The sequence below is a fragment of the Equus caballus genome, chromosome 2 (genome assembly GCF_041296265.1).
Source record: "Equus caballus isolate H_3958 breed thoroughbred chromosome 2, TB-T2T, whole genome shotgun sequence".
NCBI lineage: Eukaryota > Metazoa > Chordata > Mammalia > Perissodactyla > Equidae > Equus > Equus caballus.
The window spans coordinates 77,112,731-77,131,169 of NC_091685.1; the positions used below are offsets into that span (position 1 = coordinate 77,112,731).

General features: G+C 37.9%; 1 protein-coding gene across 10 annotated transcripts in view; it reads left to right on the forward strand.

Moving 5' to 3' along the window:
- The window catches only part of MARCHF1 (membrane associated ring-CH-type finger 1), a 763,974-nt gene that overhangs the window by 615,839 nt on the left and 129,696 nt on the right, over positions 1-18,439 (forward strand). For all 10 annotated transcript variants that reach the window (XM_070261421.1, XM_070261416.1, XM_070261419.1 and 7 more), the window contains one exon: positions 2,042-2,092. In XM_070261421.1, coding sequence (XP_070117522.1) covers positions 2,042-2,092 — 51 coding nt within the window. The remainder of the gene's footprint in view (positions 1-2,041; positions 2,093-18,439) is intronic.

Consider the following 18,439-nt stretch of genomic DNA (forward strand, 5'->3'; position numbering starts at 1 on the left):
GCTGGTGAAGAGCATGGGAATTTTCTGCTTATTATAACCCTGTGCTGGACTCATTCGCAGTTGTGGAGAGAACCTAACTCTCCTCCTTGTTTTTATCTGAAAACACCACAAAGTCCTATTTGGTTTGAAAAATTAAGTAATCTGGTGCCAAATTGAATTTCTATAGTACTTCTTGGTTCTTGCTGAAAGACATTTCAATTCTAGCTCCTTAATCATGTTCTCAAATACGATGTTAATAGAGAAAGCATAACTAAACAATCACCACAACAAAACTGCCCCCAAAGCCTATTATGTTATGTGGCTTATTTACTTGTGTCCTATGCAATAGTGTGTCAAAAGTCCTGAATTTCACTGAGAGGGAAAGATAGATTGGTTTTGTTTTCTAGTCTGTAGAAGAAGGGTTGAGATGTCAGTAGAAAAGTACCTCTCTCCATCACCAGAGAAAGCTAAGCAAGGAAAAATGTTTGTGGGTAGCATATATATTAATCTCCAGAGGAATCATGAGGCCATTATGAGGTGTAACTAATCGTATTGGTGTGACTCATCTCAGTCTGTAATAACATCTCCACAGTGACATCAGGGGTTGTGTGAGATGGATGTTGCATGTGAAGGAAAAAGTACTATTCAGCTGGAATATCTGCAAGCCTGTGCATGACACAGTGACAGTTTACAGTGAATGCAGCTACTGTTTTTTCACAAGAACACGTTTGTCATAGCCTGTCATCACTGTGTTCCCGAAACTGTCTCAAGCAGTCATCTTGGGGCAATTTCAGACTCGCAGGTTGTTATAACAACTTAGTTCTCAAAAATGACCTCTGTCAAAACGCATCGTAGTTGTCTACTCAGGTCCACTTCAGTGCTGAGTCCAGATGCTCAAAAAATCTGGAAAAAAAAGAGTCCTAAAGTATTTCAGTGGCGATGTTAATTCAGATCCTTCACAAATTTTGGTCTCTAGAACAGGTTCTTCCAACATTTTCTCTACAGAAGAAAAGGTGTACTATGATCTCTTGGTGCATATAAAATTTATAATACCCATGCGTTCTGATTTGTCAGTCAGCTATCCACCGAAAGATAATTGGCAGAGTGGAAAGAGCAAGCAGACGAGACTAGACAGAAGGCCTCGGGCCAACCCTGGCATGGGCCCCAGCGCTATGATTGCCGGGAACAGAAGGCCTCGGGGCTTCCAACGAGGTGGCGCCACTCCGCGACGTCCCTTTCTACTTTAAAATTGTACGACTTTTTTAAAAAGCATCTATTCAAAAGCTTTGTTGCATGCTTTTTTTCTGCGAAATTGGAAATTCTTTAAGAGGCAAGAAATGTGTGTATAATTTTTTTGAAACTTATTTTTGTTTTAAATTTTAAAATAATTTAAAAAGTATTTTTGTTTTTGAAGATTACCACCTGAGCTAACATCTGTTGCCAATCTTCCTTTTTTTTTCTTCTTCCCAAAGTCCCCCAGTACATAGTTGTATATTCTACTTGTAGGTCCTTCTGGTTGTGCTAAAACGTATTTTTAAGTTAAACAATTAAATGTTTTAAATTTTAAAAGTTCCTTTTAAATTTTTAAACTTTTAAAAGTAAAATAACAGAATAGACCAATAAAATGCTTAGTTCAGAAAAACATGAGTTAGATTACATACCACGTACCTGGTATGCAATATTTACTGACACTGAGAACCAGAATTTACTCAGAATTTCCTGGTAGCAAAAGGGGAAATAATTGGCTGTATTTCCATTTCTAATTTTATTTCAAAGGAAACACATACATTTTTCTAGAGAAATAAGCATTTCCTGGAAATAAATACTCCTAGACTGATATATACCCTGATGTTAATTGCAACACTTTCAAAAGGACACTGACATGTACTAGAAAAATAAAATTCGGTAAGACAAAGCCATCCTTTGTAAGCAATTTGTACGTCAATCAGTCAGAACAATATTATGGAGAGCATTTACACGTTGGCCTGTGCTGTGCTTTCTTTTCTCAGCAGTAAAGACTATTGCTATATTTGTAATCAATGTCTCTAATTTTATTTTTCAGAATGACAAATCCCCAGGGCGATCTGCGAGTCGATCAAGTAATATTTCAAAAGTAGGTGAACTGTATTCATTTTCTTAATTGTTTATTGTGTTCTACATTTTATGAGTTCAAGTAAATATTTTATAATGTTTAACCTGTAATTATTATTTATGAACAATACACAAATAGGACTTGTTAATGGTTTTAACAATTTTAAACTTTTACTGTGATAAAAAGCCATGATTTTACACAGCAAAAATGAGATTTTTTTTCCTCTTGAATGCTGTATGCAAAAGATAATTTGCTCCTTTCAAAGTGTCATGCAAAGTGTGTTTTTTCTCTCATTGCAAGCATCATAGCACTGCCACATACACAAATTGAAAGTATATCAACATTCATGGTACAATTTCCATGAATTCAATTTTTTCAGGTGTTTGGGCTGAACTATGCTAGAATTTAACCAGGACAGGTTTTAGAAATCAACTTAATTTAAGACATCAATTTGGACATATTTACTTTATAGAGTCAATGGATAAAGAAAACAAAATACTCCCCAGACTGTCTGTAAATCCAGCAAGACACCAGAGTGTTGAAAAGATTATAACATGGGAGAGATACTCTAGATTTTTATTTTGCCTAGAAAACAGAAATTGAGAGCCATTACCTAAAATGACACACTATGCAATGTATAGACTTGGTGCTTGGGGAGAGAAAAGTCATTTAGAACCATTTGTCAAATTGGAAAATTATGACTTCCAAAAATATAATTCAGACAAAGATGGATGTACCATGAATAAAACTTCTGTTACAGGGCTCCTCGATGCCAGCACCCTTCCACAGCCCAGAACTTAATTTTGTATTTGTCATTTTACATTATTTTCCTTCAAGAGGGCGCCCCCCCCAAATAGTAATAAACTATAGGCATTACAGAACATAGATCCACTTCCAGTTTAGAGAAGTTTTTGTTTTGTTTTCAGAAACAAAAGACCTTATTACTCATTGAAAAATATCAGCAGCTAGAGTATCAGCATTTTCTTAAGCTGATTTCCTGAGGCCATCTCTTATGAGACAAAGCCAAGACCATCAGGTGACACCTGCAAACACACTGCGTTGGTTACAGGAGTGGAACCGTACTCTTAGGAAACCCTAATATTTTTGATAGACAGTAAGCACACCTGTCCTTTGCTCCATAGGGAGACAATATCATCTATGCTGTGCACTATACACACATCCTTAAAACGATAGTGCAGAGCAAAAGCAGTCAACGTTTCTGCTTACCAGACATGCAGAGATGCAAGAGACCCATAGAGAATTGTATCTCAGTACTTAGTACTGAACATTTCTAATTACGTTCAAATCTGGGTACCTTCATAGGTATGTGGCTTAGCGGTTAAGGACACTAACTTTGCAGGAGAGGATCTGAGTGTAGGTTGCTGCTCTGTCACTTCTCACTTATTTGGCCATGAGACATTCACTTAACCTCCCTGAGACACAGTTGTCTCCTCTGTGACACGGTGGTGATGATATCAGTCACTTGAAGGTTTTCTGAAGTAGTTGTAAATTAAAGCAATACCTTTCAAATGTCTGTCATCTTAGTCACACCATGAAGAGCCTTGCCTGCACCTGCAGAACATTGTCATCATTCTGAAGGTGGATGTTAATGTTGACCTAGAGACTTGTAAACGGTTCTCACAACTCTTTTGTCACACCAAATATTGTTTCATGATCTGGGGGTGAAATCTTATCTGCATTTCCAAGCGGCTGTTTGAGTTTGACATAATGCAGCCTGTTTATAACTTTTAGCCTTTTAATTTATTCTTTAAGAAATAAAAACGTCAGGAGTGTAGTTTCCCTTCTGTGAGTTCTTTCAGGCTCTGATAGTATTAATTGCATCCCTGTGTGGGAGATAATTAATGATAAAATTCATTATGTTCAGAGAAAAATGAGAAGCTCTCTTCTTAAACAGTCACTCTAATTTTAAAATTGCAAAAACTCAACAATCACCCACCCGTAGAGATAAAAAGATTTTATTTTAGTTAAGCCAATATAACTTTCCTTTTATTTATGTTCAGAATGACAGTCACAAATGCTAAATACATGGTTGAGGCCTCACTGCTTTGTCATTAATTACAAAGTGATAAACTCTTCATTAAGACCATGTAACTTACCAAGTACGAAATGGGAAGATCTGGCAATGTTTGAGTCCTTTACCTTTTAGAGTGGTGAAGAAAACATTACAGTGGAACAAGGATATTTTTTCTCTACTTTTGTCAAAATAATTTTTATGTCAAAAAAAAGACTGTGAGCTTTTCAAGGGTGTGATCATCAGTATAACAGAGTAGTTAAGAGCATGCATTCCACAGTAACTGCTTAGGAGGGTTGTTTAACTTTCTTAGTGACTCTGTGTGTGAAAGGAGACTAGCTAACACTTATCTACCTCTCTGAGTGGTGCTTAGAACAGCGCCTGGCATTCACTATTCTTATTAAGGGGCTCTTAATTTATATCTCAGTGACAGCAGCAAATAAGTGCTCAGTAAATCTTTGCCAGCAAGTGAATCTGAGACATGGCTTATAATATATGCATTGTTTCCAGAGTGGAATAAGAATAGATAACAGACTGGACAGGATTAAGTGAAATGTTAGTGATCTGACGCAATTTTACTGAAAACAAAAATACTGCATATTCCCGTTTCCTTAAAAAGTGTATGTATATTTAACAATAATAAGTTAAGTCAATAGCAGTATTACTCATAACGGGCGTCTTCCTTAATTTTTATCAAGTTGGTACCATCCCCAATCTTTTGATACAGGAAAATCACAGCTACTACAGAGGACTCTATCCAGAATGAGACAGCAGAACTTAGAGTGAAGGAGTTGAGATACAACATATACATATAATATATACGTAAATTAAGTAGAATTGTATAACCGTCTGTGCACAAAAGATAACAAGACAAGCCTGAGACTCTTATCCTTAGAAAGTCCTACTGGCAAGGTTGGCCCTTGGCTGGCATCTGAGAACTTGGGTTCAGGAGTGGAGTCCCACCCTAACTGATAGGAATGGTTCATTGTGCCTAAACTGTGCAAACAATATGGTTTATCATAAATACCTGCTTTCCTTGTGGGAGTCTGGAATTTTGGTAACATCCTAGACAGCGGGTACCTGTATGACCAACTCCAATAAAAACTTTGGGCATTGAGTCTCTAATGAGTTTCCCTGCTAGACAGCACTTCACATCTGTTGACATGACTCATTGCTGCAGGAATTAAGCATATCCTATACTCACTGGGAGTAAACTTTTGCAAGTTTGGAAGTTTGCTTCTGGTTTCCTCTGGACTTCACCCCATGTGTCTTTTCCCCTTGCTGATTTTGCTTTGTTTCCTTTCACTGTAATAAATCGTAGCTATGAGTATGACCATAAGCTCAGTCCTGTGAGCTGTCCTAGAAAATCACTGAACCTGGGCATGGTCGTGGGAACCCTTGGTGTACTAGTCAAAAAGTATAGACAGAGAGTGATGCCTTCTATTTGGTGAGCATAGGATAGCATCAGAGAAGGCTTCTTGGAAGAATGGTATACAAACAGGGACTTGAAGAGTGGGTGTAACATAATCAACTGCCAGGAAAATATGTTTAAAGGGATATCAGTACAAGGCATGGAAGCTAGGAAACATGGATTATAAGGAAAAAGGTATATAAAATAGTTTTTAGGGGACTTTGAGATGGAATTTTGAATAATAAGATACATTCTCTTTAGTCCAGTAGACAAGTGTTATTTGGCTTGGAAACATACAGATGGATTTAGAACCCACCAAGATCCTTGAGAGGTTTTTAGCAAATATGTATGAAACTGAATGCTATTATTTTTGCTCTTCAGGATTGTAGAAACATGATCTTGCTGTTGTGGATATGACATACCCAAATGTGGCATAAATAACAAGTGTTGAATTGTTAATGAACATAAATTTTCTCCTAGATCTGTACCTCTGAATCTTTTTACTCTATTTGTTCAATTGCAATTATACTTTGAGTTTTCTAGTCTTCCCAACTTTTAATTTTTTATTAGTTTATGTTTCTAGTTTGTTTGAGGACATATAAGCCAGTTAGACCTATGGTTCTCTTTTGTTTTCTTATTCTAATAAAATTTGTGTGCCTTGGATGTTAAAGTTGATCTAAAAGCTATGGAGAAGCTATATAGGTTTAAAGTAATGTATGTGAGATGGTCAAAATATCTTCAGTGTGAACACAGCAGCATTCATTTATCCATCACTTTTTTATTTTTTGAAAAAGTGCTTTTGATATTAGTGCTTGTTGCTGCTTTTTGTATGGCTCACAAATAGGTTCCTCAAGATGCAAAATTAGCTAAATTTGGCCTTACTTTTATTTCTTCTGGGGTGAGGGATCATTATATTCAAGTAGCAACAGTATATTGTGTATTTCACAAGAAAAATCTTTCAAAAGCAAACTGTCAAAAGGAAAGAAAGCCTTGTACTCTCAATTCAAATCAACATCTAGAATTTTCTTTTAAACAAAGCACTTTATGCTTTTTGGTCTATGTAGGAAGCAGCTCACAAAACCTAATCTACTTATGAAAAGAAATTCAAAAGCCACTGTGTTAACAAAATGATATTTCAGTTAGTTTCCATCATTTCCTATTACATTCCAGGGACTTTATTTGCTTGACAAAGCTTCATCTAAATTGTTCAGTTGCTGTCTACCTTAAAATATATATAACGTTAAGGCAAAGATGGTATATAGTATATAAAATATTAGTCCTAAAGCTTTCTCTTGTCTGTGTACCCTAGTTTATTCTGCAATAAATGAAGATGGCTGGTATAGCCAATACAGTTTATTCAACAAACATTTTTTAAGAATGTACTATGTATAAGGTATTCTATGAATTACAGCATTTTAGGTAAGTGTTTTCTTTTGATCAAACACATACCTTGAATTTAACTTTCGTAAATCTTCATCTCTCCATATTTTGCCAGATTTGCCTTTAAATTGCAACTTATTTTCTAGCAAGGTCAAGGTGAAAGTGTTCCCAAATGTAAATCTACTGGGAACTCTTTCAGCTGAACCTGAGCCAAGCATTTACATCTCTGAACAGGTGTTGAAATGTTCTAATTTATTGAGAGATCCATCTTGGTTTGCTTATACAAGGGACCTATAAATCAGCAATACCCTCAGACTACATACCTTTAGGGGGTAAGTTTGATAGGTTGATGAAGTAAAATGGGGTGTAGAATTAGGAAACAACTAGAAATGAGGTGGACTAATTTGAGAACTGTCATAGAGCCTGAGTCAGAGTCTGTCCTGAGACCAAAGCTGAGTAAATGAGTACAACTTGAGTTGAATTAGGAAAGGTGGTGATGGAAGATTAAGACAGCCTGAGACCTACTTACATCCTGAGGCTTTTTCTTTATATACACTCACTCCTTAGGTCTCATGAGTATATAGAATCAATGCACCAACAACCCTCACATAGATACTTCCCGCCCAGGTTTCCGCCATGAATTCCAGACTCAAATAGCCTACTCAAATTTTCCACATAAATGTGTACTAGGAATCTGTCTTAGGTCAGGTTTCCCGGAAGCAGATCCCTAGATGAGAATGTTTTGCAGTGATTTACGATGGGAGTGTTCCCAGGAGAAGCCATTAAAGAAGTAGGAGAAGCAGGACAGGCAAGAGGAAGAAGTCAAGAAGTTTCTCCTGAACCCGCAAGGGGAGTCTGCAGTATAAAAGGAACTTGAGATTGTCCCCACTTGAGGCATGGAAACAGGGCTTTCATCCTCCCACACCAGCCATTCACTGGCTCAGGGTAGCTTAGAAGGAGGGAAACTTCTGGGCACTTCAACTCTCTTCACATGCAGTTAAAGCTGTCTAAGAAGCCAAAGACAATTTTCCAAAGAGAATCATAGAGAATCATAGGTGCAGGACTTTAGAAACAAAAGTACCCAGATGCTGAAGGAGCCATGTATTGAAACGGTGAAAGGGACCAGAGTGGATCTTGGCAGAACACTGGCCGCATCTGCTATGGCCCATCCGTTGCACCACTCAGATCCATATGAACTCATTCCATTCTGTCATGGATATTTATAGAAGATGATTGGTCACAATTTCTGAGGAAACAACTCAAAGACACAGGTTAGTAGAATGAGCTCTTGCTATTGCAGCTGCCAAAGCTGTAACTGATTCATCATCTTCTACCGCTCACTCCAAATATCCCTCATTCTTGATTATCAGTTCTGTTAGACTAGGTGGCTTACTGGCGAGGTGTCTCTGACTTCCAATCCTGATTACCATGCCCTTAACAGGCTCTGGTTGCTGTAATCAACCGTTTGAAGTTAAACCTGGTTGTGGATAAACAAAAGAAATGCTGCAGTGGATCTCTCAAGTTTTAAAATGTTTCTTCCTTCCTCATTATGTAGCAGCAACCCTATCTCCCCCTAATGGGCAAGTCCAGTTGTTCGGTGAATTGCTGCTCTTCTTACCAGACAATTTAACTTTTGTTATCAAGCTCATGCGGGTCACATGGTCCAGTCACACGGTCAACTGATGTCCATGGTCAGCCCTTCCAGTCTTTCTAGAGCCAAGTAGCATATGAGGAGCTGTTGTCCAAATGATGAAGAGAACTCTGCTGGAACAGTATGGAACAGTATCTAGAACACTAGGGTTTTCACTGCAATTCTCCTTTTGAGGCTTGACAGAGAAGCCACATTGCATTCCTATTTACTACAGTACCTCTAATAGTATGACATTTGCCACTGATTATGGCTCTGGCATCAAGGTTGCTTGTATTGTAGCTGGAACTTCTGTAGAACCTTCTCTTATTCTAGGCCCCACTCAAAACTAGTAGCCTTCTGAGTCATCTGATAAAAGGTCTGAGTATTATTCCAAAGAGTGATTTTTTTTCTGCCTCTAAAACCCAGAATCCTACCAGCACTCCGGGTCTTTCTTAATAGTAAGGTAAAATGCAAAATTTGTCCTTCACTCTAAAGGGAGTGTATTGACCTGCACAACACAGTGGGAGCCCTTACATTTTCACTGATTTGGCCAGCTCCTGAACATTTGTAGGATTTTTCTCCTGCACTCAGGAGCACACATGTCCTAAGAAGGCACTCAGATTATTGGCCTTTCCTGCTCATTAGATCTAATTAACAGGATATCATTAATACAATGGACTAATCTGATGTTTGACAATTGTCAGACAATCAAGGTCCCCTCCAGTCTATATTGTGACATATCCCTGGGGCAGGACCAGGAATGTATACTGATGTTCATGCTAGGTGAGTGCACACTTCTTTTGATGCTCATTTATGATGAATATTGAAAAGAACACATGATAGGGTAATAGCTTCATACCACATGCCAAATATTGTGTTGATCTGCTCCGATAAGGACATCACTGTGGCACAGCAGCTGCAGTAGAACCACTACTTGGTCACATTGGCCAGAGTCTACTGCCATTTACCTGACCCACCAGCTTTCTGCAGAAAACAGACTGAGAAATTAAATGGGGACATGAGGAAAACAATCACTTTCATATCTTTTTAATTCTATTTTTTTACACAACAGCCAAAATGATCCTTTTCAAACATAAGTCAGATAGTGTCTTGCTCCTGTTTCAACCCTCCAATGGATTCCTATAGCTCTCAGAGTAAAACATAAATCCTTATATTGACCGGGAAGCCGCAAGTTGGCCCTGCGTTCTCTCTCAAATTGTATTTCTTATCGTTCTTCCTCCTAGTCACTCAGCTCCAAACACACTGACCTCTTGCTGTTCCTCAAACAGACGCTTTTGCTTCAGGGCCTTTGCCTCCATGCTCCTGCTGCACCAATGCTTTTCCCCCAGAAATCTGCAGGATTGGCTTCCATGATTTTGTTACATTTCTACTCAGATACCACCTTATCAGTGAGGACTGATATCGCCCTTCCTGCTGTATTTTTATTTAAGGATTTTATTATAATCTGCAAAATTATGTATTTTCTTAGTCGTTTAATTCAAACTCTATGAGAACAAGAACTTTCTTTGTTCAGTGCTTCCTCAGCACCCAGAAAAGTGACCGATACGTGATATACACTCAGTGAATATGTGTTGACTGAATGGTGCCTATTTTGTTTTGTTGGTTTTAGAACACAGGCTCTCAACATGGAATCTGTGGATGTATAGAGCAGTGATCTTTGGACCAGGCCAGTCCATGAACTCATTGCCGCCAATACCCTCAAGATAGATAGAAGGTATAAGTGTTTATAATAGATGTAATTGAGGCCCCCCCCAGATGCTCAAAACCAGCCAACTTCTCCCACCTTCTCTGAATGTTTTCAGATAATTCACCAGCTGCCTCCCTCTCCAGAGATGTTCCCTAAGTCAAATGGCAGTCTTTCACCTTGGATACATAACATGTGAGCATTTTTTTTAATCACACTTTAATACCCACCAAAGAGCATCTATTGCAGAAGAGGCACTAAATAATCGGGTGGAAAGGATGACCCATCCAGTAGGCTCTATCCTAAGCACCTCCATTCCTGTACCAGGGTCCATACATGGAGTAGCCGTGGTGGCAGAGAAGGATGCTATGCATGGGCATCAATACCATAGTCTCTTTCTTACCAAAGGTAATCTAGCTACCTCCACTGTTCAATGAATACCTGACCTGTCAGAAGCACAGACTGATGTTGAGTGCCCCAGTTTAGTACCATTTATGAAGAGGACCAAGCAGCTACTTAACAGCAACTTGATTGCATCATATTCCATCCAGTTTGGGTTTGCCTCTCATGTCAGGCCAGACCTAGGGTGGAGTAAGTGAAGCACTGGGCTCAGACACAAAATTTAAGGAGGTACCAAAAAATTCAGTAATCAAGATAAATTTTGATGCAATATTTTGTTTCAAATGTCATGCAAAAACTCCATGATAAATAAAATGTCAAAGTTTTAAATAAAAACAGGGTCAGTGCTATATCAGGCCATATGTAGCCAGAGGCAAAAGGAAAAATCTATAATACTGATTTTGTATTTACTTAAATTTTTGATATTTGTTCATCATGGATTTTTTGCATTAATTTTGATCTTTTAAAAATATTGCTTTAAAATATTTTCTCTTGATTACTGAGTTTTTTGGTGTCCCCTTACATTATGTACCTGAGGTGACTGCTTCACTCCCTCACTCTAGTCCTGACCCTGTGCCTCATGTGACAGCTTTCAGCCACCACCAACAGCTGAGAATTCTGCCTAATATCATCTAGACTCAGGGATTCATTTTATAGCAAAAAGGTGTGGCGGTGGAAGTGTGGCCATGGAATCCACAGGTCTTAACACCTACCTTATCAGCCAGATGCTGCCAGACTAATACAGCAATTATATAGCCTTTTGAAGATGCCTCAGAGGTATCCGCTTAGAAAAGCTGTCCTGGGAGAATGGGGCACTGTCTTATAGGATGCAAAATGGTTTTTAAACCAACAGCCATTAAATGGTGCTTTGCCTCTTATTGGTTGAATACTTAGGGGGAACTAAGGAGTAGAGGTAGGAGTTACCTGGCTCACCAGTTATCACCCTACTCCCAATGATCCACTTGGGGAATTGTGCTTCCCACAGCCATGACTTTAGGCTCTGTGGGTTTATAAATTCTGGTTCACAGAGGGGACCTTTCCACCTGAGAACACAGTAAGAGTCCCACTAAACTGTAAGCTATGACTGCTACCTGGTCACTTTGAGCTCCTCCTGCTAGTAGCCTAGCAAGTAAAGAAATCTGTTACATTTCTAGCAGGATCAATCAACTCTTATCCTCATGACAACGTTCTACATGTTGGTAATGGGGAGAAATATGTTTGCTCCTCAAGTGATATAGCAGGGTGGCTCCTTCCCTTGTACTGTTGTGACTGTAAATGGGCAAGTATAGCAACCACAGCCTGATAAGGGCATGGTACCCAGTGACTCAGATCCCTCAGGCAGGCTACCTAGACCAGCAAAAGAGTTGACAAAAAGTGAAAGGAATCTAGAAGGGTTGTGCAGCGAGGGAGATGATGAGTATCAGTTATGACCTCGGAACCAAATGCAGCAATGGGGGCTATATTTCATCTCACTTATCCTCCTCTTGTAAGTTGTTCCAGAAACTGTAACCAATCAGAATCTTGAAGAAGCTTGTCATGGTGGAATGAACATGATGTGAATCACAAGTGGATCTGAGTGGTACAAGGAGTCATCTAGAGTGGATGCTGTTGATTGCCCTCCCAGATCCCTGCTACAGACCAGCATCTCATCAGCCAGCTGCTGTGAGTGTTGGCTGATAACAGCTACAGCTGCTCCGTCTCCAGGGACCTGCCACTGACCAAAGAGGGACTTTCTCACCGGGGAGACTGTATACTCCCCTACTCCAGCAGGTCAGGGGACGCTTGACAGGAAGCAGGGCACTGACCCCCTTGCCTCAAGGTGGGAATAACTCTTGGTGCAATTTGTGTGCCAGAGCTTCCGTATGGGATCAGCTGAAGCTAGGGCCCAGGCAAGACAACATTCTGGCTATCTCTGCAGCTCCTGCTTTGTAACTTCTTCCCTCTGCCTGTTTCTAAAATAACTGCCCTAGTAAATCGCTTGGACAAGAATTCTTGTCTCAGGCTCTGCTTCCAGGGAATCTGACCTAAGCAGTTTAGAAACAGTTATAGCAATTCTACATTCTTACAACATCCAATCACATGCTAGTTTTTAACTGCATTTTTTGAATATTTGTTCTTAAAGGATTGGAGAGAGAGAGAGAGAGAACTAGTCCTTCACCAAAGATCATTTGGGAAGCACTGCTCTTGGGCATCTAATATATTTTTAGAAAGTCCAGATTTCTAAATTGCCTAGAGTGCTTTAGGGTCCAGAAAACAAAAACTGAAATTATTTTAGATTAATTTGAGTGTGTGTATATTGATGCCTTTTGGGAGAGAATACATGGTTTTCATCAGATGAAAAATTTACAAAGGTGAGAATTATGTCTTCCTGTATCTATAGAGAAATGCACATAAAAGATCAGTCTTTCAGATGATGATGAGCTTCATTTGTTTGCTAAAACTGGCTTGATCTGCCCTATTACTTTTTGTAAAACAAAATATGACAGCATCTATGATTTTTCACTCATGTATTGAATAGTTACAGAACTCCTATTTATTGTATGTAAGAAATTATTGTAGATGCCAGACATTCAAAGCTATCAGAGCTACTAAGGTCACTGCCAGTATGAAACATATATTCTAGGAGTATTGCACACTTTTCTGGATTATTATCTCCAGCCAAAAGGGTTTTTGGCTTTTGGATTTGTTTTTTTTTTCAGAATTTCATCTAGGATGGGTCTCAGTAACCCTCCTGGATCTCAAGAACCAGGAAAAGCCCTAAGTTTGGGAAGCTTTGGGTATCACAACAGGTCAGCCACGCCTTCAGCTAAAGCATTTTGAGGATCTGAGGGGGTCTAGTCTTGGGGACCAGATGGGGAAAGCTGTTGATCTGATGGATCATTGGTTGAGGTGACCTCTGTGACCACAACCAAAGGTGATAAAGGGCAACTACCTGCAGGGATCTTGATTTGGTTACTGTAACGCTAGCTAGCTTTTGTTAACCAATTAAATATGTCTGAGGCCTCATGTCTATTCTGGCAAATGATAGGTATGGGAGGGTTTGAAATACACTCTACTTTTTCCTTTGGTAATATGGTCCTTAAACTATGTAATCTTTATTTAGTTGTGGTTTCTTTCAACATTAGTACCATATTTAATTTGTTCAGCCTTCTGATAACTGGAAGAGTTGGAGGTACTTTTTTCATGTACTTTAATGTGACCAACATTTGGATGGTTGGTGGGGAAAGGGATTAATCTCTAAAACAAGAAAATTTGGCTTCACAGTATCTCAGGTCTGCTTTTAATTTCACTTTTAAGTATTGTCCATGATGAAATGTCTGAACAGAGCACCCACTAAGAAGTTAGGATCAATAACATTTTATCTCCTCCAACACTTAGTAGATGGATGTAGTCTTTCAGTGTTTAATCAGTTTGCATTCTATCGGCTCTCTAAGCATCCCTTAAGAAGATGACTTATTTCCAGGAAAGTCCAAAGTCAAAGTAATTTTAGCTGAAAACAGACTTAGTTGTTAATAAACACTATGTTTGTGGAGGTGAAATTCAGAAACAAGGCTGCAGGTTGGCTCATGAATCAGGCACAATAAAGCATGGGATTACTGTTGGCATTTAGTCTGTATGCCCCGGATCTCCTCAGCTGAAGATCTCTGGCTGTCACTAGAAATGTTGACAGCTCAGATCTCCTGATCCAATGCCCAGCCAAGTACAGACTCCTAAAGAACTCAGAAAAATATGTCATGCCAACCACTTAGTGGGAGAAAATAGGCAGAGCAGGAAAATAGAGTGCCAAGCAATATATTAAGCAACAGTGGCAGTGGCTAACTCAACATGTATCAGATGGACCAGTTCAATTTAACTTAAGGTCTTCAATATTGTCCTTGCATATTTTGTTAATTTCCTTTTTTAGCATAATATAAATTAATAGACTCATGAGATGAATTTAATATCTTATGTCTTGTATGTCTGTCTAATGACGTGAATAGTTCTCACCCATCCTACAGATGAAAGGGGAAGTCTTTCTCCAAGAGTCTGTATCCTTCAGGTTAAGAAGAAAAGAGTTGTTTTATGATATATAGAAAAGAATATTCTACACAGGTGAATTTTCAGGAGTGAGTAGCTGATTATTGACTCTTGAACAGTGCTATCCAGTATGGTAGCCATTAGCCATGGGTACCTATCTAAATTTAAATTAATTACAATTATATAAAATTTAAAAATAAGTTCTTTGGTTGCACTGGCTACATCGAGTGATCAACAGTTACAAGTGGTTACCATATTGGACATATCGGACAACATAGGTACAGAATATTTCCATCATCAGAGAAATTTGTATCAGACAACACTGCTTCTCTAGAAAATATGTTAAACTCCTCTGTGGAAAGAAGTAAGTGAATGGTGCCTGGATGTTTTCAACATAGCTAGAAAAATATTCTCAATGTGGACGATATGTGATAATACTTAAAACGTCAATTTTCAAGTTCTTAAATCCTGACACCTGTTATTCAGCCTTGCTTGACTGAAGGTAACATTCTCATAACAAGAAACATTGAAGATCAAGAACTATTGATCATGAACGGGTCCCAGGGAGTTAAAGACACAGCTCTAATTGTTGTGACTGTGACACCATAGTAATATTGGAAGATTTTCCAGACTAAGTCATAAAACTAAAGTGAACCAGTATTTGGTTCCCATAATAATTGTGAAAGGGAATGAATAACATGTGGTTTTGTGGTGCCAGGGGGAGAAATCCTCCCTCACCACTGATCGTCTGTTATTTTATACAGAGCAGAAATAAAAAACAGCTTTGCAGTTGTAGTTTCTTGTCCAAAGGAAGGGATTTATTTTAAGTGAAACTGATTTCACTCAAGTTATTTCTAATTTTTGCAGATACTCATATATTTCAATGTGATGAATCTCAGAGAAAGAGGAGCATACATTCAAAGTCTAACTAGCCATGAATTAATAGTTTTCTGGGATGTTGGGAGGTGCAGATAGGAGATGGTGTAAATAAGAGAAGTGAATGCTGTCTATTAATACTCTAGGAAATGATAACTTTCTCCTTCTGGATTTCCTCAACTAAAACTTCAGTGCAAGAAAAACTGATCCGAAGCCAAATTGGTGTTTCTATTCTTTGAATATCTTTAAGGTTCAATAAACTATACAAAATTTCTTTAAATTCATATTACTTGACATGGAGTTTGATGGTTGCATGCTTGAATTTTTCACCTATTATTTTATTTTGGGAAATAATTTAATTTTGCTGATTTCCTCCCTCATGACAATGGGCTGCATTTAGTGCCAGCAAGTGTAAAGATTGATCAGTCAAGGACTTGGACATATTCTAGCTCAAATACTACAAGTAAATAAAAGAGGCATTGTTTAAGTCACTAAAAGTCAAAGAAATCAGAGTTTTTGATCAACTTTTACCCATTAAAAGATGACATGTTGACATGTTGTCTGTAGGACCACACTAACATCTCCTCTCATTGCCCTTCCCCTTTTCTGTTATTTCTTTTATTGTTAGATATTAACTGTCTTTTTAAATTTTTTGTGGCCTTGGCTTTTGTTCTCTTTTTTTCAGGTTACAATTGAATCATGGTTTTTTTTGTTGCTTTTTGTTTTTGCTTCTGTAACTACATCTATTTGGTTACTCGCTATTACCTAATATTCTTTTCCTTTCAGAGTCTTTCACCGCCCCCTACTTTTGAGCTCTTTCCATGTATCCTACAGTGAGGAGAATGTTGGCAGCTGTGATATTAATGTAATTAATGTGCATAGTCAATTTGGATTGACTAGGCCAAATAAATCCACTTTGAGACTTAAACTACCCAATTTGGCTGTCTTTGTTGATCAGATTAACTGGATAATTGTCAAATCTGTATCTCAGTAATTACTACAGAGACACATCATGTATTCCCTCATTTGATTCTCATTTCATTGAAATTTACAATCAAAGCTCTATGAAGGAATAGTGACATATAAATAGCAGCAATTTAAGATGAAATTCACTAAGCACTTGCATTGTCTTCCATCTCAGCTTTCTGCTGAAGTGACGAAAGGAGAAAATTATGAGAATTCATCTTTCTTGCCGCCACCAGGAAAAGGACGAATAAAGGGAATTCTACATCCACTATTCTTAAAACCCATAAACATACTGAAATCTCAGACTTAATAACTTTTTATTTTTACCTTTAAAAATGAAAATAGAATAAGTCATTACTTTTTGGCTCATCACAGGCCTTCAGTCTGCTGGAAGGAAAATTTTTGCTGACAAAACTACAATAAACTAGTGTTTCAGTTTTTTATTCAGCAAGCATCTTTTGTACCTGTTCTGTGCTGGGTGAAAAGAATATAGCTTCCTACATCTTGGGATGTACATTGAACTTGAAAGGCTGTTAGATGGGTCACTCAGTGATTATATTTCATATTAAGTGCTTTTTTAATTCCCAACTTGACATTTCCACTATTTCAAGATGATTTTATTTATAAGAGAAAGCAAAATACTAAAATTACTTTTCGTGCCTTCCCATCTGAAAACTTAGGCAAAACATGTATGCCAAAAAGCTAATAACAAATTTGCTCTTCCCTAATCCCTGTACTACAAGGTAAATTGTACATGGTTTGCAAAGACCTCTAAAGGAAGAGTTCAGTAAAAAGTCTTTGTTCTGACAACAGAAGAAAATGACTAAAAATAATAAAAACTGTAGTAATTATCTAATGGTTCCACAAATATTTCATTTGATTACTGCATTCCTAGGTTTTTCACAGTGAATTTTAATGGCAGATTCCTTTTCTACATAGGCATACACTGTACGAAAAAGCATTTTCCTCCTGCCAACTGAGTCTTTGACTTGCCTTGTTTTGTTTCTAAATGGAAAAATACCACAACAATAATAACATTTATTGAAAATTTGTATGTCCAACACTGAGCTCAACCCTTAACCCGGGAGATAAAATTTTCAGTGTAGGTGTTCAGAAAATCAGACCTTATGATAGAGGTAGTTCAGTGAGTATATATATTCAGGGTATTTGAAGGAGATTTGGAGAAAAATATTAACAGAAATACGGCCCATCCATCCATCTTTCCACGTACTTTATCCCCTGCCACGTTCATTCACCCACATCTGAACCCAAGTGAGAAAATAGAACAACATATAATTTATGTGTAGATCATCTTTCCCAAGTATAAAGAGAAGCTTTGTTTGCTGCTTAATACATAATAAAATTATATTTTTTAGAAATATTATATCTGAGGTAAAAGCATTGTTTCATATTGAATGTTATTTTGTTATTAGCACAATACAAGATTGGATTTTAAGTTTCTTGAAGTTGGAACTTCACAATGTCTTACTAATGTTAATAAGGATACTTAATGAGCACCTGCTGTGTGTCAAGCATCCTAGTTAGTACTGTACTCATATCATCACTACCCCTGACAGGAACCTTTTTATACCGATTTACAATTTAAAGATTAGAAAACTGAAACTTGGATTAAGTAATTTACCTTAAGTCGCAAGTTAGTGGGAGAGCCTGGATTTTTAACCTAGGCGTTGTACTCCAAGAGTTACTCATCCATAGTCTATTGTGCCAAACCACTCCCACACTCCTCTCTGACTTTTTTTCAGTGTGACACACACAAAAGTGTGAATGGCCATCACAGACTGTATAGGACTCATACTATAGAAGGAAAGGGAAGTGATTTCAAAAATAATTGGAAGATTAAGGTGGTTGTATTAAGAAATGATTTGGGGTGGCTTCTTTTGATAGACAGTAGGAAGTGCTTTGGGTTTCTTGAGAAGGGGAAGAGCATAATA